Genomic DNA, 24438 nt, shown 5'->3' on the forward strand with positions numbered 1-24438 from the left:
CCTTCTAAGAAATGGCTTTTGATGGACGTTTCACATGACCAGTGTGCTTGGGAAGGTGGTAACTTAATTATCCAATCCTTGGTCATTGTCGAGAATCTATAAATACTGGAGTCAGAGAATAAAGTCATGGGTTTTTGTTCTGACACTGAGAGTGGTCGTGTGAATCATTTTGTGTCCTTTAGTGACAAAGATTTGGTGATTATTTCTGGTTCTGATTCCTCTGGTTCCTGTAAGGGTCCTGCCTCCGCATCATCATCCATCAGGCAAATGGATTTGGTCTTATACTTCCTTTTCTGGATGGAGGCAACTACTATTGGCTTAGGCTGCCCTTTTGGTTTATCTGCAGACTGAGTGACCATAGTGTCCTCTGATTTGTTCTCCTTACCCTCCAGCTGTAGGTGTTGCTGTATGGTATCGAGCAGTGTGTGATAAGCATTAGCCAGGACCCAGCACAGTGCAATGAAGCTGTCATTGCAATTTTCTTTCAGATATTTCCCTACCTCATCTGGGTTCTGAATTTGTTCAGGGGTGAAATTCCAAACTATTGGGGCAGAGTTTTTCTTCAGGACCTGGCCTATATCCTCCCACATCCCATGCCACTTGAGATTATCCACCACTGGGGCAGATCTCTGAGCAACCACCCTGGAAATCTCAGCCCTGATTCTAAATGGGTTGTAGGCCATATAGAAGAGAGTTAATAGAATTAACAACAAAAACATGGTGCATTTAACATCCAGACAGAAATGAACATTCTCAAAAGGTGATGTGTCAAACCTGAAGGGGGAGAAGGACGTAAAAGGCTGGGAAAAATCATCCCCTATTTTTCTCCCAACAGGCTAGGGGCAACTATTACTAAATCCCCAGAAGTCCCAGCTGAGACCAGGACAGTCAAAACAGCAGCAAATACTCATCTCACTGCCTCTGATGTTATCTTAACATAAACTGATATGGCAGAGTGTATCAACAAAGCAATCTTAGTTTGTGTCCCCAATCTGAAAAAGAACCATATCCCAGGCAAATTGTACCATATATACAGAGATGTATATAAGCCTAGGTGCCAGAGATCCATGATTAAACCGGGCAACATGTTGACCAGTGAGTTCTGTATCCTGTATAAAATGTTCCAGACAAAATTTTAATATTTCTTCTTTCCTTCTCATGCCCCTTAAGTTGGGTGCCAAATTTGTCTTGGTTTGAGACAAATTAAAGGAGAACACTCTGGAATGAATTGCCTCCTTTTATAGGTTCAAAAAAAATCCTTTTCACCAATGAGGAATGAATACAAGTAGATATAAATGAAACAGTAACAGTTTACTATCAAGCGGAACAGCAACAGGCAAAAACCCCCAAAACAACCAAACCAGTAAATAACTGCTAGATAAAACATTGATAAATCTCATGGATTCCCCCCAAGAACAAAGAGACTGAAAATGCCAGGCACATCCCCCCAAGATGGTGCTCTGTAGCTGAGCATGTGGTTCGAAGGACAAAGATGGTGTCAGTCTTCCCTCCATGTCCCCCTTCGCTCTGCTATCTCCCTGACATGTGGAGCTCCAACTGGTATTCTCTGGATCAAGGGCTAGAAAATCACAGGGGGACTTCACCTTCCTCACAGCAGGAGATGACAGGAGCAGGCAAAGCAAGGTGGCTGGGCTGAGGCAGCTCATGGTCTTCTCCCCTTGTCTGAGCATCAATGGTGAGCTAGACTGGCTTGCTGGAGCAAGGGCCACCCTGCTCAGCACTGTGGCAACAGTTGGGCACCTGTGGAATTCGCACCAAGGCAGTCTTTTCAAGTTGAGAAAAAAACCAGAAAGAGAGCCCAAAAAGGAAAAGCCTCTGCCTGTGCTGCCACAGCTCTATAGCAAGAAACCAAGAGCCAAACCAAGCAACCAAGAAAGAACGAGCTCTGCCTAAGGCAAAACCCAAGAAACCAGCGAGGCAAAAATCACAAGTCAAAAAAAAGAGTGTGAGCTGCCTGGGAAAGAGCAGACAAAAAGTACCTGCCTTACCATTCCCTGACCTCGTGATTCTGTTTCTGGCTGCATTGCTGGTCCTTAAAGAGACAGTAACAATTTTTGGGCACAGATAGAAATGGAATACAATAGCATTTTGGGTTACCCATGGCATGAGCGTTTTGTTATATTTTCTCTCCCCTGTCCAGCTGAGGAAAGGGAGTGCTAGAGCAGCTTTGGTGGACACCTGGCATCTAGTCAGGGTCAACCCACCACAAATATCCAGTATATTTTGCGCTTTTTTGAACAGCTTTATTTTCAATCCTTTAATGTTTTAAATTTTAAAAGGCCAAGGGAGTATTAAAGTTTCAAGCTGACAGAGAAGGTAGAGGAAAGGAAAGGCAGAAAAAGAATCAAATGAAACCCAGAAAGTACTGGTTTCATGGGGAAAGAGTAATTAAAAGCCTTACCGCAAAAGATTTCAGCTTTCAAAAGTCTCTTTTCAATCCAGAGTTTGAATGAAGCCAGCTTTAAAAAAATGCATAGGAACATCAAAGAAAACATTAAAAATGTATAAAAAAGGTATCTTAAAAATACAAATATTTCATGCCAGAAAACACACAATTTTATCAGATTACATGTTATGAGTTAAGTAAAAAACCCCCACCCTTCAAGAACTTAAAATTATACAAGAGTCTTCCTATTTGACTGTGATATGTGCCTTTAGGTTTAGCTTTCAGAGACCGGTAAAATGAAATTATTTTGGCCTTTTTATCTTTATTACCAAATGATATAGCAACATATGACATTATGGCTTAGACATAGAAATGGAGGGTGCTGGTTTTTTTAATGGAATATCATAACGATTCTAACTCTTAATAAAAATTATAACAGTAAGGAAAACCCTTCCAAACCAAACTATTCACATCTTTTCAGTTTTTAAAAAAGAAGACTGATAACATATTACCTTTGCATCTACACCCAGTTCAAAAGAAATACTGAAATACACTACAGAAAAGTTGTTATGTCAGAACACCTGTTAGAATACTTAGATGAGACAGGAAGTCTGTTTCTGCACAGCTATAAGTTCTAGTGTAGTCTGAGTGCACCCTGGAGGTGTAAAAGCTATTCATGTTTCGTACTCAGCAGATTTGTGTTTTAAATGATCCTTGAAGGATCTTTGAATTATTTGTGCTACTATATTTCTCCAGTGTCAAGCACCTAGTTGAGCAGAACCAGCAGTAAAGAATTGTGGTGGGCTGACCTTGGCTGGATGCCAGGTGCCCAAAGTTCCTCTATCATTTCCCTCCTCAAATGAACAGAGGAGAGAAAATATAATGAAAAGCTCATGGGTTGAGATAAGGGCAAGAAGAGATCACTCACCAAATACTGTCATGGGCAAAACAGACTCAACTTAGGGAAATAAGTTTATTGCCAATCAAATCAGAGTAGAATAATGAGAAATAAAACCAAATCTTAAAAACACCTCCCCCCCACCTCTCCCTCCTTCCTGAGCTTAATGTTACTAACAGTTTTCTCTCTCTCGTCTCCCAGCAGTGTAGTGGGACAAGAAATGGAGGTTGTGGTCAGTTTGTCACACATTGTGTCTGCTGCTACTTCCTCCTCAGGGGGAGGACTCCTCACACTCCCCCTGTTCCAGCATGGGTCCCTTCCACAGAGTGCAGTCCTTCAGGAGCAGGCTGCTCCCAATGTGACTACCCTGCAGTTTCACAAGTCCTGCCAACAAACCTGCTCCAGCATGGGCTCCTCTCCACAGGTCCACAGGTGCTGCCAGGACCCTGCTCCAACACAGGCTTCCCAGAGGGTCACAGCCTCCTTCAGGCATCCACCTGCTTCAGTGTGGGTCCCTTCCACAGAGTGCAGTCCTTCAGAAACAGACTGCTCCAGCATGAGTCCTCCACAAGGGTCACAAGTCCTGCCAGCAAATATGTTCCAGTGTGGGCTCCTCTCTCCACAGGTCCTGCAAGGACCCTGCTCCAGTGCAGGCTTCCCACAGGCTTACAAATTCCAAGCATCCACCTGCTCCAGTGTGGGTCTCCTCCACAGGCTGCAGGTAGATCTCTGCTCCTCCATTGACTTCCCTGGGCTTCAGGAGCACAGCTGCCTCACCATGGTCTTGCACCATGGGCTGCAGGGGAATCTCAGCTCTGGCGCCTGACACGCCTCCTGCCCCTCCTTCTCCACTGACCCTGGGGTCTGCACAGTTATTTCTCTCACATATTTCTCTCACTCCTCTCTTCTATCTGCAGTTGCTGTTGCACAGGTTTTTCTCCCTGCTTAAATATGTTATCCCAGAGGTGGTACCATCATCACTGAGGGGCTCGGCCTTGGCCATCAATGGGTCTCTCTTGAAGCTAGCTGACATTGGCTCTATCAAACATAGAGGAAGCTTCTGGCAGCTTCTCACAAAAGCCACGCCTGTACCTCCCCCCTACCAAAACCTTGCCATGCATACCCAGTACAAGAATAAACTATTGGACTACTGCAAAAATAATTCAACAAACATTAATAGAAACAAGCACACAAAAATTTGATTTCCATTTTGTTTTAAACTTCTTAACAAATGTAAAATGACATAGTGTAGCCCTATAAATGGTACAGTTAGAAAAAAACATTTGCTGTCAGACTTTCCAAAATCAAAAAGGTGCTTCTTTTCTACAACATACACAGCAAACCCTCTGTAGATTAAAAATAAATATAGACTAGATAAGAAAAATATCATCAAAAAAAATCCAATGTCAATAATTTTGATCTCTGTGTTTTTCTTTTTTTGGATCAACAGAAATAAAAACATAAAAATAGTAATGAAGTGTTGAAATCGGCACCCCAAAGACTACAATGGGATTCACCAGGGTTACGCAACTGCAGTGTTGATACCTCTTTACCCCAGGGCATGTTTCCATTCTGTCTCCACCCAATATATGTCTGTACCAGAGTCCAGAAAGGAAACAAGTGTGACCAAGATCTTTTTTATGCTCCAGTGACAGTTACTTTTTTGCATAACCTGTACATTTGACAGCACTTGGTTCTCTGGTCCAAAAAAATTAGCTGGATAAGGACTGAAGGCAAGATACAAAGAAAGTATGCACACCCCAAAAGTGCTCATTTATCTGCTTGTACAGCAACAATACATACTGAGAGCATATGTTCTCAAAACAAGGGTCATAGCTTATTAAAGAAAATAAAATATAAAAATAGAGGAACATCTTCAAACAAACTACTTGTCACATAAGTTACATTTTGAAAATATTCAGGAAACCCTCAAAATTTGCAAAACACGTACATGCAATCTATAGCTACACTGTATACAAATTAGCTAAAAAGGTTAACTAAAACAAAACAAGTCAAATTTAAACTCGGCCCTATTGGTCACATGAAGAAAAATGCAAAGTTATCAACCTGAAACAAACTTAATTAGCATGAAAATACCTTAATCATAACAGTTTTTTTCACAGTATTACTTACCCCAGCCAAAGCATACATTTCATGAACTCTAATGTACATGAGAATTAGAGAAGTGAAAGAAGGGATTCAAAGCAACTCTGTCTCAGTTACCCTTTCAACCCAATACTAAGCTCTGTTTTATCAAACTGAAGACTGTCCACAGAAGCCACTTGCTCATAACAAATAATTTTCTTCTTAGCCAATATCTTAGGTCCACCATAATAATAAATGATCTACAGAAACCAGTCAAAATGTATATACTTTTTTTCCAAAACTGAGGCATGCAACAGAGCCTTTCCTTTCATTTTGGAAAAGCATATTGTCAAAAGAAAATTAACACCAATAATGTCATACCTAAGATTTTTCTTTGCCCACCTCCTGTTCCAGAAAAAAAAACACTAGTCCTTTGTCTCATGTCTCACCTTTAGGTAGTCACCTAAAGTTAGATTTTATATTCACTTTGTTGTAAGAATGGAGGTACATAGGTCCATATTCTGAAATCAGGTAGGCATGTGATCAGAATCGCATAGTGTGAATATGTAATAAACTCTAATGTTTAGGTTTTAGACCTACTTTAAACAGGAAGGAAAAAAATGCAAGACAAAATTCAACAATCGAAATAATTATGGGAATACCTCTATCAGGAAATGCATCCCACTATAAATACAAAACTACTAGTACTGCCACTGATAATAAAAAAACCCAAACACTAGATTAAAAACAAGTTGGTTAATTTCTAATATTTTTAAAAAACCCACAACTAATTTGCTTAACATTTAGCCAATATTCTAAACCAAACCTGAACTGTATAATAAGAGGAAGCTTTCTTGCATTTCAGATGTTACAAATTTTACCATATAGGAAGTGCAAACTAAGAAAGAGAGACCAATAAGATCTTCAGAAAAAATGGCCCATTTTAGCTGACGGTTTCTTAATTCATGGCAGTTAATCTTATTTCAAGCAAAACTTGTGAGTTAATAGAAATGAACAATGAAGACATGAGACTGAAAAGCTTTTAGTAATTTCACATAACATAAATGGAGGAACACAACTGTATCAGTTAGTTTCCCAAAAGGTGTTTACTGGGAGTAGAAAATATCTTCCAAAGTCTCAGAGAGTTTTAAGAAAATATTTCAATTTGAAATTATTTCAGAATTAAATGCTGGATTATGTAAACACAATTTGTACAAATGAATGAACTAATTAGGGAGTTAACAAATATTTTGCTCTAAGAAAAAATTATATATAAGATAAATACCCATATAGCTATGAAACTACTGCTAATAAAGGAAAAAATTAGAATCAATTCAAGACTGACATCTTACTCATTACCTTAAAATAAACTTTGGACCTCTATTACATAGAAAAGTTGCTCTGAGAACATTTCACATTTTTATTGTCAGAATGCATGGTCATATGAATATTTCTTTTCAGACACACAATAAGAAAAATAACTGTGACAAATACATCTAAAGTAAAAGAGAAAGAATACTTATAAAAAAGAAACAACAATGACAAAAAGAAAAGCTAGAAACATCTTGTATAATTATTGTCCTTTAACATCTGCAGGAGTCATCACAAAATATACAAGAATCTGTAAGCAAGCATTTTAACCATCCATTCTCTCTACAAGGAGTAAAATGGTGGAATTGGAAAGATAAAACATGGACATCGCACCCCACACATATGCTTTTGTATTTGACTTTTAATTTCCCATTAGCAAAGGGTAGTTAATCACTTAAAATATTATGTTCTAAAAAAGATAAAGTGCTTCTCTTAAAATAAAACATAAAAGAAGGAATGAAGAAATTTAAATGCACTGAAATATGAGTAGCTAACATTGAGTTTTCAAATTTATGCCTACAGTATTCTATATCTGGCATATATATTAAATAATCTAGGTCCTATTAATTTCAAAATTAAATGTTAGCACATACATGAACTTCAGTGTGATTAATTCATTTAATTTTGTGGGCTTGCAACTGTTTTAAATTAAAACAAAAGATATTTTCAGTTGAGTGACTCTGCTAACCTATCTTACCTCTAATAGACTACCATTTTTCCTACACTTGGAAAAAAATTTAATCTAAAAGTCACTTCTGTTGGGATAAAATATGAAATAGTAAAGAAGATTATAAGAGATGGAAACAAATAATTTATAAAATCATTGGAGCAATACAGGCAAATGCAAGAAATTTCAGCTCTAACCAAAAGGTAAACAAAAAAGGGACATAAGCAATGACTTTTAAAAAAAATATGCTTTAAATGTAATGAAAAATGAAAACAATAGAGAGTAGGACAATATGGTCACAGGTAAACAGATAAAAACTTTATAAGGTCAAATGCAAAATAAAACTGGAGAGAGGCCAGCTAGGCAAGAGAGAAATAAATGACAGAGGAAGACAGTTAAAAAGAAAAGCAGTTAGGGGGAGACTGAGTTCTGTTCTGTGTCACTGTCGGACACAAAATTATTTACACAGACACTGCTCGAAGTGTGGTAGAGGAAGAAGAAACTTCAATCTGTGGTTTCAGTATTTATAGATTCTCGACAATGACCAGGGATTGGATAGTTAGGTTACCACCTTCCCAACCGCACTGGTCATAAGAAACATCCATCAAAAGACATATCTTTAACAGAATGTATAAACATCTATGTTTATAGTTACTTTCCTGAGAAAGTGTTTAAAAACTATGAAAACAATGTGAAAAAGCTTGCTTTTCAAAGCAACAGTTTTGGATTGTGGAAGTTGATTCTTTATGAAGCACTGCAGAAAAAAATGTTCATGGCTTTATTGAAGCCCTCTTTAAACAAATCCTCATGGGAGGAAATGTAAAGCTATTGGGGAACCAGCTTTTATCTCATGTCAAATAAGGCTCATGAACAAAAAAAAGTAATCTTTAATTTCTTTATCTGCATAGATGCTAATTGATTACAATACTTGAAATCTTACTGCACTCTTTTCCATATTGGCTTGCTCTTAGGCAGTTTATTTCTTGTGGAAAAAAAATGCATCAGTAGCTTCACAGTATTAGAAGCATTTAACTGACTGCAAAACTTTTATTTACTGGGTAATTTTTCTTTAGTTTTGTGTGTGTGGAGGAAGACATCTGAGAGTACTAGGAGTGCTAACTAACATGACTAGTATAAATCCCTTTTTCCTGCAACCTGCTTTTAAGCTCTCTTTTAGCTTTGAGACACTGAAGAATACTTTTTACAAAGACAGCACAGTTCAGTTTTTTATTATGTGTATTCCAGACTGTTGTGGTAGAGTTGTTAGAATGTTGTTAAGTTAGTTTATGTTAGTAGTTGATAGCTTGAAATATCTTTTCCCCTATTTTAGTTGTGATTCCCCCCTCCCCCCCCCCCCCCCCACCCCCCCCCCCCCCCCACCCCCCCCGTCCCCCCCCCCCCCCCACCCCCCCCCCCCCCCCCCCCCCCCCCCCGCTTCTCTTTCTCCTAATTGTTTACCTGGAGTCAAGTTACCACGGTTACTGAAGTTTTTCTCCTCAGCTCCACGGCGAGAGGCCGGATAGAGTAAAGAGAAGACCCTGCTGGCATTTCCAGCTGCTTGAAGTTTCTTTAGCCCAGGAAAGCACGGGGTTGGGAGAAGAGAGACCCTTCTTTCCAACACGGAAGTTTGTAACTTTGTTTTTCCTGTCCCAGAATGCCTCTGAGCTATGGAAGCTGAGAGGGCATGCTTACCTTCCCTTCCCTTTCTTTTCCCCCTGTGTTGCCAGGAAACCAGCCTCCCCCCCTCTCCCCCTCTGCCCCTCTGTGGAGAATACTCCTACACCTTTGTGGGCATTTGAAGAAGTTGGTGTCTGTTATTTCTTATCTTAGCATGTGCAACCTTGATTTGTAGAAAGTTTGTAAGATGTACTAACTGAGAAAAATAATTGGTTCTCTCTATGATGTTCCCTCCCTCCGAGAAACCCTGTTAAAAGAGACCCCCCCAGACCCCAAATCCTTTGTCTCTCGTCCTTTGGATTCCCCTTCACAGAAATAAACTGTGGAATGCAAACCAAGGAGAGGTTCCACCCCTGATTTCTTTACTCGCTTGATAGACTCGAATTCCTGAAGAAAATTAGTGAACCCCACAAACATATGCTGGCTCGAAACCCAAGTGAAGAGAAACCTCATCACTGAGCTAGCTGGGCCACACTCGGGAAGATTGAGTCACAGACCAATAAGCTATTCTTTGGAAGCATTTCATTTCAACATCCAAAAAATATAATAATTCTTTTTTAAGAAGGCCATAAATCCTGCAGATTCTGCATCATCTGAGAGTCAATGCATCTCACACACAGCTTGCATGCTCATGCTTGGGATTCAATCCTTCATACTCTTTGAATATCAGGTAAGGTATATGAGGGAGGCCCTTTTCTCCAACCTATGCTGTTCACATAGCTCTAATGTTTACACTTTATACCTACTTTAACCAGGGAAAAAAAAAAATATTGTGAAATTACTACTTTGTTGTTCAGCATGAAATTTCACTGACGAGATCCAAAACTTTTAAGACTCCACTACTTGAGATGAGAATTTATGTAATTTGACTCCATACTTGATCCTGATATCTTAGTTTTGTGTGTTTGTTACAGTAGATTACTTCTACAGGGGTGAGGGTGTGGAGCTATTAACAACTTCAGCAATGGAAAAAAACTTACAGCAAAATTCTTGGTCTACTGATGCCTTAAGTTTTTCTCATCTGCTTTGGTATGCAGCTTTATATTAAGGGTTACTAGGATCTTTTCACAGGGTGGTGAAGACAAAACCATCCTATTCCAGCTGGGGACTCAAGGACAATCTCTTCAAACTACAGGCCCAAAGCATAAACAACATAAAAAGAGGAGGGTGGGCAAGCAAGCAAGGAGGATGAAACTTCATTATTTGAGGCTATTAATTGGACAGTTGACTTCTGTATGCAAATGGACCAAAACATATAAAAATATAAGACCTCGTGACCAAGCCCTCTTTTGCTTCCATCTTGGAGCCATCCAGGCAGAGCCACGACTGTGGCACTGGTACTGCCAGGGTGTGGCCTTTGAAGGCCTCTCAATAAATATTCACTATATTCCTCCTAACTCTGTCTAGCCTCTGTTCCAGCTTCTCAAGGCATCACTACAATAAAACATCATTTTATGTTTTCAGTTCCTATAGTTTCTTGTAACTTGTTCTATCTTACATTAGGTATCTTGTTATAAATATTTAAGAAGTCTCATGGGAAATTATGGATATAGATTCAAATAAGATTTTCTGCCTGATAACCACTGCTGAGTGACATCTTCCTGACAGTCTGTAAGAAGAGGCAACTGTCTTCTGGAAATTACACTGAAAGGGAACAATAATGGGTAAAAGTAGTAGCAGTTCTCTAGTACAGTAGTACATTTATTTAGTAAAAGTTCTGTAACAACAGGAGAGGAAAAATAAAAAGCCTTCCTTCAGCAATATTAGACATGAAGAAAGATAGAAAAGGAGAAATGGGGGACTACATTACCTGGAGCAATGACTTCTAAGCCACTATGGACAACACTGGGAATGTCAGAAGATAAAAAAATTAAAGTTAATGTCTTAATTCAGAATTTGAAAAGATTGACAGGAGCATAAATACACAGGTCAGATTTCTAAAAAGACAATTTTTAAAATGATTTAAAATATATATAAGATGTTTTAAAATTGAATTTGCATGTCAGTGGTTGCACATGAGTTACTATTGTACATTCACAAAAACTTTGCAGTCAGGCAATTTCGAGAACTGCTCAAGTCCATTTCTGAAAAAAAACAGGACCAAAAGACCCCACGTAAGGCTTTTCTGTATTTTATAAACTGCTTCTCCAAAATTCAAGATGTATAAAAAAATTCAAAATTTCTGGTTAAAAAAAAATGGAAACAGTAACAGTTTACTCAAATGGAAACTAAAAACCCAATCCATAAGCCACCATTTCCTATGTCACATCCCTAAGAGATAACCCTCACCTATTATCTTAAAGCTCAGTAGAGATCATATTCTGAAACTGACAAGACAAAAAAGTGTGATGAAAAGTGTGATGAAGTATGATACAATGCCTTATCATCAGTTTTGAGACATTACAATATAAACAGTAATGTTTACATTTCTCAATTGACTTTCACTATTCTAATAATAAATATTTCAAAGATGCAAGATTATTATAATATAGGACAATGAATTTCAGACTGTCTCTTTAATTATATCACTGACTATGAAGCCAACACACCACTGGAAAAACTAACTTCCTTAACTTTCAACATGCTTCTTCCTATACTGATATAAAAAATATCCAGCCTGGATGTCATTTTTTTACACTCTACAAAGATCACAACTGTCAACTGGACTTTTTGAATTTGATAAGTGTCACTTTATTCTCTTTTCTTTAGGCTCAGCCATACAAACATCAGCTTGAGCTGTAGTTTTCTAAGCTACTGTGCAAGACAACTACTGTGCTAAAAATATGCAGTTACTCGAAATTTGAGATATTCTCTAGAGACCAATTTTTTTATATGAGATTTAAATTAATAGGAAATGCCTTTCCTGTGTTTTTTAGGTTGCAAGGCTAATGAATTTACCTTCTCAATGGAGAAAAAAAAGGAGGGAGGTGGAGAAATAAGTTTGCATTTTTAATTTCCTTGAATTAAAAGATCCCCAAGTTTTTAAAGGAATTGCATCTAGAACCTGGCAACTTTGGCAACTTGTACTTTAATCCACACCTAGAACTGATGGAAATGTTTGTGAAGGAGGTGAGTGCAAAGTTACTCACTTTAAGTCAGGGTATTTTTATATAGAGAAATGAACAGCTCTAATTAGAAAGGTTCAGCCACACATATACAGCTATGACACATCTAATTCACTACAACTATACAAAAACAGCCTATATAAATTGAACAGTCAATTTGAACAATAACTGTAGAATATACACTTTGCAGTATAATACAAGAAAATAATTTACTAATTTATGATTAGGACTTTCATATACTACAGCAAAATGACAGTACCAATTCTGAAAAAAAAAAGTGCGCTTCACAATCATCTAAGTTTTCAAGTCAGCTTGTTAGGAAATTCAGTGCTTTATATACAGCAAAAACATGGAGCTGAAATACACATGCAAATTTCCATTTTAATACTAGTTATACCAGTTATACATTTGATTTTAAATGGCAAATTTTTGAATGGAACAAAAATTGAAAGTCAGGTTAATCAAAGATAAACCTTACAAAATACTTTAAATGTATTTTCTTTCCAAATTTCAATGATGTCATTACTTTCAAAAGAATTTGCTTATTCTAAGGCCTTGTATCAAAAGTTGTATTTTATAATATACTCACACACAAGCAGATATTCCCACCTATTTTTCTAGTTAAATTTCCCCCCCCCCCTAATATTAATGGAAAACCTTAAGTAGTACTGGTATAAACCAGAAAAATTACTTAACTGTGCTCTGGCCAGAACATGAGCTGGGAGGAAAGGAAAAAAGATAATTAAAGTCACAGGCAAACAGCAGTCTGCCCTCTACCCTCTTTCTATGACAAACCCCCCAAATATCTTGATAAGAACGGAACCTGTGTTGTCAGAGCAGTGCAAAGGGCAGAGAACTAGAGGCAGGACTGGAAGAAGCCCTTTTCTTCTAAACTTTAGGTAGAATATAAATTGTGATTTATAATTTTTAGAGACCTTCAGTACATTTCCTAAAGATAAAAGAGGAAAAAAATCAGCTATGGAAATAAACAAAAATCTCACCTTATTATGGTCATACTTGTATGGGATTTTGAGGGTATCCATGGCTCTGATCATGGCCTGCATTGCTGTAAATATATTCTGGTACACCAATTTCGTAAAGCTCCTTTTGTCTTCATCAGAGTAACCTGATCCATGAATGATTCTCATCTGTTTGATGAATGTGCTTTTTCCACTCTCTCCTGTGCCTGCAAGACAAATAAGAATATACTTCAGCCAATGGATACAAACATGACTTCTGCACAAAGTGGACAGCTTGTTCAGTGCAGGGCAAAACACTGTCAAGTGGTTATGGTGCTTACAAGGTGCTTGCTTCAATATCAAGACAGCAGTAACACAGTAAAAACTGAAGCAACAGTGAATTAAAACTTTTATTTTGAAGACAAAATAGAAGCAGAAAAAAAGTAGCAATGGGTTAACTAAAACAAAATATATTCTCAAAAGAATCTAGAATACACCACTGTGTATTTAAAATTATAAGCATAAAATTCTATTTCCGAATATATAGTTCTCAACTATAGGGAATTACTATTAGATGTTCTATCACAAAAAAATCTTTGAATAAGAACAAAAATTAGCTTGCATGGCCAACTTTCAGAACATTATGGTAAGCAGCAATATACAACTAATACATACATTTGTTAGAAAGCCAAATAATATAACAGTTACAGTTGTGCAAACTTCAACCTCAGAAATATATAAAATCAGCTTTAAGTAAAATTTGCCTTGTATTTGTTAATGGAGAGTCATTACTTCCTTTAAATTTCTTTGTGCCTTTGTACCTTACACAAAGCATAAATAACTAATAAATTATTATTCTGCATGTTTACCAATTTAAAGTTAAAATTTGCTTGTTTGGAATTGTAGTGGTTTATGTTTGCCAATTTGAGATTCCCGGCCAACGCACCAAATAATGTGGTGGGTCTAGCGCTGGCTAAAATCAGCAGTGCACTCATTTATTTCTTGCTGTGAGATATGGATTAGGAGCAGGGCAAAACAGGCTCAAAACTTAAAGGGTATGAAGAAAGCTTTATTAACAGAACTAAAAGCATAATAAGAATCAGAAGAAAACCTTTACAACACTTTTCCTCCCCCTGCCCGACTTCTTTTCCTTCCCAACTGACCACGTAGAGACAAAACCTGGGATTTTAAATCAGTTACTACTTCTACAATAGTCTTTCATCAGTTCTTTTAGGGAGAGGAGTTTTCTCTCATCAAGCCATTGAGACTTCTCCACAAGAAACAGTTCTCTCGTGGCTTTTAATTTCCATGAATAGCAGCTGCCCAGGAAAAAATCTGCAATCCTGAAGCTTGTCTCATTTTCACACCTTTCCCACAGCTGAATTAATGGGCCATGTCAAATTATGGGGTATTATTTTAAGGATGAGCTGTTCAAAAGCAAAGGTTCTCTTAATCTATCTCTGCGATCATCTTTATCTCTGAGAACAGAGGTCTTCTCCTCTCCCTGGGGGCAAGGGTCTTCATCACTCTCATCTCTCTCTCTGTTCAAGCTTCTCATGGGATCACAGCTCTTTCAGCATCTACTCTGCTTCATCATGGATGCTTCTGTTGACATCTACAGTTTGAACACTCCATCCCTCCATACTTTCTCATGAAATAAAGGGGATATTTTAGTGTATCATAGTCCATCTTCGTGGCCTTACCAAAAGAACTTTCAGCCCCAATACTAGGGCATCTCCTCATCCTCCTTTCATCTAAAACTTGACTCCTTCTTTACTGACCTTGGTGTCCTCATGTTGTCTTTCTACATGTCATCACTCTGTCCATTTCTCTCCCTTGAAAGAGGATCAAGGTCTGTAAGACTCATCTGTGCAGTGAAAGGGTTAATATCTTGTCCAGGCCTGCTGATGGTGATGGGCAGTGGCTGAAACAGTCACAGTGATGGATTTCAGGCCATGCTGGGCCCCTCCCTCTTCCCCGGCAGCCGCTGGGGGAGAGGCGTGGCAGAGGAGGCCTGGCCAGGCCCAGAGCCATTCCCAGGGCCTGGTGGACCTTGGCTCGGCACGGGCCAGTGGCGGGGACAGGGCTTGGTGTCAGCAAGATGTTAGCAGCTGTGAACTAGCCCAGCTTCGGCTGGGGCCCCGCTATCTCCCATCCCCCGTTGGGGTCTGGTCCGGCCCTGCCAGGCTGCGAAGGCTGAGGCAGAGTGGGGACAGCCCTGTCAGGAAGCTCAGTTACCTTTCAAGGCTGGAAGCAAGAGAGAGATTTCCTGGGCTTGCCTGTTTTTAAAATGTGGATTTCACAGAGGCGAACCCAGCTTCTAAATGGTTTAATAGGTTGTCAATTCTCAGAGCTAGCCAGCTATTGTTTTTTGCTAAGCAGAGGAAGTTCTTAGAAGCCCCCTCCTAGAAAAATTATTTCCGTGGGTGACTTTTTCTATCCTCACCAAATATCAATTAATACAAACCAGCACAAAACATATCACACAGCATTTTTCCTTTGGCAAAATTCAGTCTCTGTGATTAGCAGCTTATCTAAGCAAACAAATCATATGAATACTTTATAAGAAGGTGTGGACTCTGTGTCTAACTCTGAAACAGAGAGCCTGTAGAAATTACAGGCCACATAGCTCTCAGTCCTGCCTGAGAAGCTAGCCTGAGAAACTCATGGGAGGACTCAAAACAATCCTCAGAGACAGAAAACAGCCTTGCCAGGTGCTGTTTGTCTGTCCCTTGTTTTCTTTGCAGGAGAAAGTCAGGGGGTGGTGTGCACCACTGACCAGTGATGGTGGTGTAGTGGTTTGCTGACCAATGAGAGTTTCCTTTCTGTACTTTCCACGGATCAGTCTATAAAACAGAGCTGAAATAATAAACTATGAGATATTCTCCTAACCGACTCCTAGAGAGTCTGTGTTGCTCAGTCCCAGCTGTTCCTAATAGAGCGACAAGAAGGAACTGAAATTTAAAACAGTTGCACAGCCATATGAATGCTCTATGTTCACCTAGCCATTTAGCTCACTAAGAAATGCAATGCATTTTGTTATAAATCCATATTGTGATATTGGCTTTTGCAAGTATTAGGATGAATATTGTATGTTATATGATTTTCGCTATGTCTGTCCTTTTTCTCTTGCTAGCAAGTTTTAGGCGTAGAAGAATTTCGAACGTTAGAGCTATGTCCCTCTGCACAAAGCAAGATAACCCCAGAGGGCAAGACAGTGGGGCCCAAGCTCTTATCAGCAGAAGGACAATGGAACCCAGACTGTTACCAGCAGCAGGAGGAGGAAGCCCAGACTGTTATCAGCACTGACCACTTGTAGAGAAAAGTTATAAAAAGGTGGAACCAAGGAGTGGCCATGCAAAATATTTCTTGGAAAAGTTTGAATATGCATTAAATGCACACAGCAGGAGGGGATAGAGTGCTCCAAAGATATCAAGTGTGTTCCTGGCAACGTGCCAGGGCACCCGACAGTTTTAACCCTTTGGTTTATTTTCTTTGTCTCCTAATTGTCTTTTTGTTTATATTAAACTTTTTATAATTTATTAAGAGAGTGAACCTCGTTTTTCACAATTTAAATGCATGCAGTACTTAGCCTTTCAGCCTAGATTTTATTTTCATCATTTTTATAAAAATTTCAGGCTTCATTTATGATATAATACTTGACTACCAGGACAAAGAAAGTGTTGATATATTTTATATATTAGTAAAGGCCTGTATGCACAAACCAGCCTTTGAAATAAGTAGTGATATTAAAGGCTAAAGTCCTTGAAACCTTCCTGCAGAAGAGAGAGTAAAGCAAAACAATATCCTTGTGTGTAGGAGAAAAAATGTAAACCTGTGTGTGTACTGGCCAATAGTAGCTTGCTCTGCCCGCGGACCCTGTTGAACCCTATAAAAGGTGTGCTAAAGATAGAAATAAACGGGGTTCACGTTTACTTCTGTGAAGGCTGGTGAATAAGCTGGCGGTCTCTCAAAATCTGGCGCTCCGACCAGGGGCCTCCTGCGGGCAGAGGGGCTTTGGAGCCAGCGGAGTGGATCTGGGCACGGGAAGCCACGGGCGCGGATCGGCACCGGATAGGCAGCCTGAGCGCGGAGAGACGCGGTGCGGTTGGACGTGGAAATTCAGGTTGCTGGGGGAGATCGAGGTGTGGGGGCATAGTAGAAGGGTCGCAACCTTCCCTCCCGCTGTTTGCCGCTAGCATGGAAGCGGAATGTGCGGCGGTGAAAAAACTGCTTCTTAGCATCCTCGTTAAACCAGGCGAAGCAGCCCGTGAAAAGGACCTAGATATGCTCATTATATGGGCTAATTGTCACAGGCATTTTGCAGTGCTCTCACTGCTTTTTGCAGTGAAAGAACGGACTGATATATCAGTTCTGATATGGGAAACGGCAATTATGGAAAAGAACAAGGACACTGTGTCTCTCGGTTGAACTTGGCAGATTGTAATTAATACCTTAAAAAACAGAAAAGCGAGATATGCTGAGGCTGTGAGCCCCGTAATTCTACCTGCATCACAGCGGCAGATGCCTTTACCTTCCACTTCTGGGCAAGCACTTCTATCTATGCTGCCCTTGGAGAGAGGGAGGAAGAGTCAAAGAGAAGAAAAGAATGAGAAAAAAGTTCCACAGCGAACGCTGAAACAGCAAACAGAATCTGTTCAGTTATGGCAGGATGTGATACATTCGGAACTATTTGCTTCATTTTTGGAGTCACTTTTAACACTACAATCTTATTTAAGTTCCAACTTTACTACCCTGGAAGAAAAGAAGCCAAATTTAGACTGGTTTCCCCCCGAACCAGGGGGACATGGGGGAGCACTGAGGTGTGAGCAGAGAACAAAGGCACCCTGGGGGTAGAAGCAGCACAAGAAAAGTTCCAAGGCCACACTGATAAGCTGCAATGATCGCCGTTGTTAGCACCTGGCCGTGAGAGACTTTTCGTGTAACATCGCCTGCTTTTGTAAAATCGTGCCCTTTTTTCCTCTATCTGCAAACAGCGAGAGAGAAATTGAGAGAAAAAACTGCATTTGTTAAAGTTAACTTTGTGAGGTGTTTTTTCTTTCTCTCCATCTTTCCTCTCTGCGAGAGCATGTGGAGAATTTGAAGAGAGATAACAGCAGCAGAGAGCAGCAGCAGAGCGGGCAGTCCAACCCCCCCCGCTCCCTATGAAAAAGCACCGGGATAGTACCCAGTTTGTTAAAAATCATGTTTTATTGTGTTTTCAAAATGTTTTTATATACCCTTTTAGAGTTAATTTTGTGTTTTAAGTAATTATGAGTTTATGCAGTTGCAGTTTTTAGAGTTTTACTAGACAAGTTATTGTGATTCCTTGAAAGTAAAAAAAAAAAAAGAGTGTTTAACAGAAGTTTTAGAGGTTTTAGAACCTAAGGTTAAAATATGGTGTGATTTACAGCTTCTAGGAAAAGCTGTATAACTGCATATATACAAATTTGGATTTTGGATTTTAGTTTAAGAATTGGACTGTATGTTTCTGAAAAGTGCTAAAAAAGCTGAATGGCAACTTGCCAAATCCTGTGTTGTTGTGGTTTTTCTCTAGAAAAACTGCGCTTTAAAATCCTAACCAATTTAAGCATATACTAGGCAAATTTCTGTTATGAATAAGTATTTTTAGTAACATTTGCAGTTATTGTGGGTTATTCTTAAAGCTAGATGACATAGAATTGTGATGCATTTGTTACATTTTTATAATCTTTATAGTGAATCCATGTTATTGTTATATTGTGTTTAAAAGGTACATATCAAACTTTTAGTTGCTTTTTGTAGTAACAGAATAAGATTAAGTTATGTTTTTATTTAATATAGATTAAGTGTTAATAGAATTAAGAATAGTTTTATTATGTTTAGGCTTGAATGTTTTTAAATTAAGTTTTATAACTTAGATATTCTTTTAAGGTTAAGTTTGTTATTTCCTTTTGTCATAAATAATTATTGTTAGGTTTTCTCCTGGGGTGACTTTATGATTCTGGTATCCCCAATCGTCTGGTTTATTTTATATATTAAGTTCTGCACCTTTAAGACTGGCTCTGAGAGCAAGAGTGGGGGGAAGAAGAAGCGTGCAGTTTGTGTTAAGGAAAAACATCACTCCCCCACATCCCGCTCCTGGACTGTGGTGTCGACAGCATGGACAGACAGCGGGACAGCGCTTCTCTCTGGCTTTTAGTTAGTTTTAGCTAGCTGAGGAGTTCCCTGGACCTTTGGTTTTTTTTTCCCTCCTTTTTTCCTCTTGGATCTGTGCAAGCCTGCTCTGGACTGAACACCCAGCCAAACCCCGGGAGCTCACGCCTTTAGCCCACCGGGGCCTGGGCCTCGGCGCTTTCCAGCGCCGAAAGGACTGATAAGGACCTGAGCGAACCGAGCTACACCACAAGAAAAGGACTTTTCTTCCTAGACTTGTCATCCCATCGAACAGCAAGAGGTTTTATTATTTATTATTATTCAATTTCTGTTAAATAAACAGCTTTTTCCACTTCTTTCCAAGAATTTTTTTTTTTTTCCTTTTCCGGACCAGTTGATGGGGAGGGGGCATTTCCCTGGGGAAATCCCCATTTGGAGTTTTCCTCCTTAATTTGCCCTAAACTAGGACAAATACAGTTTTTGGCGCCAAACGTGGGGCAAGAGAAAGTGGAAAAACCTGTACCGATTTTTATTTGTATTTATTCTGTATTGGGATAAAGCAGTCAGTAGCCATGTTGTTTGGATACATAATATCTCTCGGGGTGGAGGCCTTCATGTGGATCTGGTCCCTAGAATTTTTTGAGGTTTTAATACCTGTCTTTGCCCTCTTTCACAGTAGAGGGGTACGGATTAGAATGGTTATTGTGCTGGGCTCAGTGATACTGATTTATAGGAAGTTCATAAAACTAGTGAAGTTTCTGTCAGGTATGTTTGGCTTATGGTTTCTTCACCCAACCCTGCCTCCCAGTCCCAGTAGCACATTTTGGGAGTTTATTGGTAATTGCACCCAGTTTGTTAGAGGAGGAGCAGGGGATGAGGCTTTTCAGCCTTTCCTTCTTCTCCTTTTAATCTATTATGTCCCTCTTTGAGAATATCCAGTTTCCCCTGAGTGTTAAGGATACCACATTCCTGGTCACTTTCCTGTTAGTTCAGCTGTTAAGCTTCCTCTATATGGTCTGCAACTTCTCTAGAGTGAGGGCTGAGATATCCAGAGGAGCCAACGAGACCCCTGCCCCAGAAGTAGACTCAGGTGTGGGAAATCCTGAGTGGTGTAGAGAATGGGAGAGAATGGGCCGAACTCTGAAGAAATTTTCTGGTCCCCCAGCCAGGGAATTTTCACATGAACAAATTCAGAACCCAGATGAAGTAGGGAAATATCTGGAAGAGAATTGCTATGATGATTCTAAGGAGAAAAATATCATTGCAATAAGCTGGGCCCTAGCGTATGCTTATTGCACGCTGCTAGATACTGTGGGGCAGGCAGATAAATCAGCAGCTACCCCAGTCACTCAGGCTGCAGCCAAGCTAGCAGCCAAACCAGACAGTGAGCTTAAGCCAGTGTCTGTTGCTCCTACCACGAGAGGCATGAAATTCAAAACCAAAACCGATCGGCCAGTAGATGATGATAATGGTGATGCGGGGGAAGGACCCTCAAGACCAGCAACTGATCAAAAATCAGAAGGCACTGGTGAACCTTTCTCCCTGAAGGACCTTCGTGGCCTGAGAAAAGATTACACTCGACGACCTGATGAATCTATAATTAGTTGGTCCGTCTGTGGGATGCTGCAGGTGAGGCTACAGTTCTGGATGGCACTGAAGCGAGGCATCTGGGATCCCTGTCACACGATCCGGTTATCGACCAAGGAATGATGAGGGGGCCTGACCCTTATAGTCTCTGGGAACGGGTCCTAAGAAGTGTGGCGCAAAGATATCTGTGTGCAGATGATCTCTATATACAGCAAACTCCTTGGAAAACCATAGAACAAGGGATTCAGCGTTTGAGAGAAATGGCAATAGTAGAGATTGTCTTTGTGAGTGACTTAGGTACTAGAAATCCAGACTTGGTGCCATGTACATCTGTGATGTGGCGAAAACTTGTTCGACTTGGGCCACAAGAATACGCTTCTGCTTTAGCAACAATGAAGCGGGATGACAGGGAGGAGACCATGCTGGATATGGCGAAGAAGCTTCGAGCATATGCAGATACAGTGCATGGCCCCATGCAGGCAACGACTGCAACTGTGAGAACAGATATGCAAAACTTCCAAGACAAAATGGAGGAGAATTTCAAGAAACTCAGGGAGGACCTTCTTCCAGTCTCGACAGTACAGACCAGGAGCTCTGGTACTCAACGCAGAAGTTCTCCAAACAGGGAGAAAAAGCTACGAGCTGAGCTGTGGTTTTTCCTACGTGACTGTGGAGAAAACATGAAAAGATGGGAATGGAAAATCTACTGCTGCTCTGGCAAAACGGATGCTTGAATTGGAAGACAGCAAGACTCAGGGGGGATACTCCACCAAAAAGAAAGCCGCTCCAGTAGCCTGTAGTCAAACTGACAAGTATGATGATGACATGTCTGATTCCCTTGAAGGAATCTCCAAGACATATACACAAGGAAAGAAGGATGACCAGGCTTAGAGGGGCCCTGCCTCTAGCCAGGTAGAGGCTAGGGAAAACCGTGTCTTTTGGACTGTGTGGATTCGTTGGCCTGGCACATCAGAACCACGAAAATATGAGGCCTTGGTTGACACTGGTGCACAGTGCACCCTAATCCCATCAAGACATGTAGGGGCAGAATCTGTTTCTATTGCTGGTGTGACAGGGGGATCACAGGACTTTACTTTAGTGGAAGCTGATGTGAGCCTGACTGGAAATGAGTGGAAGAAACATCCCATTGTGACTGGCCCAGAGGCCCCATGCATTTTGGGCATAGACTACCTCCAAAGCGGGTATTTTAAGGACCCAAAGGGGCTTAGGTGGGCATTTGGGATAGCAGCTGTAGAGACAGAGGGCATCAAGCAATTGAACACCTTGCCTGGACTGTCAGAGAACCCATCTACAGTAGGACTCCTAAAAGTAGAAAAACAGCAAGTACCAATTGACACCTCGACGGTGCACCACCGACAGTATAGAACAACTTGAGATGCTGTGATCCCCATCCACAAGATGATCCGAGATCTAGAGAGCCAAGGGGTGATCAGCAAAACCCACTCACCCTTCAACAGCCCCATCTGGCCTGTACGTAAATCTGACAGAGAATGGAGATTGACTGTGGACTATCGTGCATTGAATGAAGTGACTCCACCGCTGAGCGCTGCCGTGCCGGATATGCTGGAGCTCCAGTATGAGCTGGAGTCCAAGGCAGCAAAGTGGTACGCCACTATTGACATTGCCAATGCATTTTTCTCCATTCCCCTGGCAGCAGAATGCAGGCCTCAGTTTGCCTTCACGTGGAGGGGAGTGCAATACACCTGGAACCGACTGCCCCAAGGGTGGAAGCACAGCCCCACCATCTGCCATGGACTGATCCAGGCTGCCCTGGAAAAGGGTGAGGCTCCAGAACATCTGCAGTACATAGATGACATCATTGTTTGGGGAAAGACGGCTGAAGAGGTCTTTGAGAAAGGAGAAAAGATCATCCAGGTTCTCCTGAAAGCATGTTTTGCCATCAAGAAGAGCAAAGTTAAGGGACCTGCTCTAGAGATTCAGTTCCTGGGAGTAAAGTAGCAAGATGGACAGCGTCAGATTCCTACTGACGTCATCAACAAGATCACAGCAATGTCTCCACCAGCCAACAAGAAGGAAACACAAGCTTTCCTAGGTGCCATAGGTTTTTGGAGAATGCACATTCCTGAGTACAGTCAGATTGTGAGCCCTCTTTACCTGGTCACCTGCAAAAAGAATGCTTTCCAGTGGGGCCCTGAACAGCAGCAAGCCTTTGCTCAGATCAAGCAGGAGATTGCTCATGCAGTAGCTCTTGGCCCAGTCAGGACAGGACCAGATGTGAAGAACGTGCTCTACTCTGCAGCCGGGAGCCATGGTCTGTCCTGGAGCCTTTGGCAGAAAGTGCCTGGGGAGACTCGAGGCCGACCACTGGGATTCTGGAGCCGAAGTTGCAGAGGGTCCGAAGCCAACTACACTCCCACAGAGAAGGAAATCTTAGCTGCCTATGAAGGAGTTCAAGCCGCCTCAGAAGTGATTGGCACAGAAGCACAACTCCTCCTGGCACCCCGACTGCCAGTGCTGGGGTGGATGTTCAAAGCAAAGGTTCCCTCTACCCACCACACCACCGACGCTACATGGAGCAAGTGGATCGCCCTCATCACGCAGCGCGCCCGTATTGGAAACCCAAATCGCCCTGGGATTTTGGAGATAATTACAAACTGGCCAGAAGGTGAAAACTTTGGTCTCAGTGATGAAGAGGAGCAGGAACAAGTGACACGGACTGAAGAAGCTCCACCGTACAATCAGCTGCCAGCAGAAGAAACATGCTATGCTCTGTTCGCTGATGGTTCCTGTCGCATCGTTGGGATGAACCGGAAGTGGAAAGCAGCCGTATGGAGCCCAACACGACAGGTCGCAGAGGCCACTGAAGGAGAAGGTGGATCAAGCCAACTTGCTGAACTCAAAGCTGTTCAACTGGCCCTGGACATTGCTGAAAGAGAGAAGTGGCCAAAGCTCTACCTCTACACTGATTCATGGATGGTAGCCAATGCTCTGTGGGGATGGCTGGAAAGGTGGAAAAGGGCCAACTGGCAACGCAGAGGAAAGCAAATCTGGGCTGCTGATGAGTGGAAAGACATCGCCACCAGGGTAGAGAAACTGTCTGTGAGGGTCTGTCATGTAGATGCCCATGTCCCCAAGAGTAGGGCTAATGAAGAGCACCGAAACAAAGAGCAGGTGGATCAGGCTGCAAAGATAGAGGTGTCAAAGATAGACTTAGATTGGCAACACAAGGGAGAGTTGTTCCTAGCTCGATGGGCCCATGATGCCTCAGGTCATCAGGGTAGAGATGCCACCTATAAGTGGGCACGAGACCGAGGGGTGGATCTAACCATGGACAGTATTTCTCAGGTTATCCATGACTGTGAGACATATGCCACGATCAAGCAGTCCAAGCAGTTGAAGCCCCTCTGGTACGGTGGGCGTTGGTCCAAATATAGGTATGGGGAAGCCTGGCAGATCGACTATATCACACTGCCCCAAACCCGCCAAGGCAAGCGCTACATGCTCACAATGGTAGAAGCCACCACTGGATGGTTGGAAACCTACCCTGTGCCTCATGCTACAGCCCGTAACACCATCCTGCGACTTGAAAAGCAGGTCCTTTGGAG

General features: G+C 41.0%; 1 protein-coding gene and 1 long non-coding RNA gene across 2 annotated transcripts in view; both read right to left on the reverse strand.

The window, feature by feature from the left end:
* LOC148183321 (guanine nucleotide-binding protein G(q) subunit alpha) overlaps window positions 1–13351 on the reverse strand; it is a 219685-nt gene extending 206334 nt beyond the window's left edge. The window contains exon 1 of the mRNA XM_088061427.1: window positions 13172–13351. Within this exon, the coding sequence (XP_087917553.1) occupies window positions 13172–13318 (147 nt within the window). The 5' untranslated portion in view covers window positions 13319–13351. The remainder of the gene's footprint in view (window positions 1–13171) is intronic.
* On the reverse strand, window positions 1380–9003 carry LOC148183323 (uncharacterized). Its single transcript, XR_015773600.1, has 3 exons — window positions 8887–9003; window positions 2423–2480; window positions 1380–1761 (listed from the first exon to the last, which is right to left on the reverse strand). It is a non-coding gene; the product is annotated as an uncharacterized LOC148183323 (long non-coding RNA).
* Window positions 13352–24438: the final 11087 nt, after the last annotated feature.

Source organism: Pseudopodoces humilis, chromosome 12 (genome assembly GCF_049639895.1).
Source record: "Pseudopodoces humilis isolate 2021_Gansu_Grassland_sample_001 chromosome 12, ASM4963989v1, whole genome shotgun sequence".
Taxonomy (NCBI): Eukaryota; Metazoa; Chordata; class Aves; order Passeriformes; family Paridae; genus Pseudopodoces; species Pseudopodoces humilis.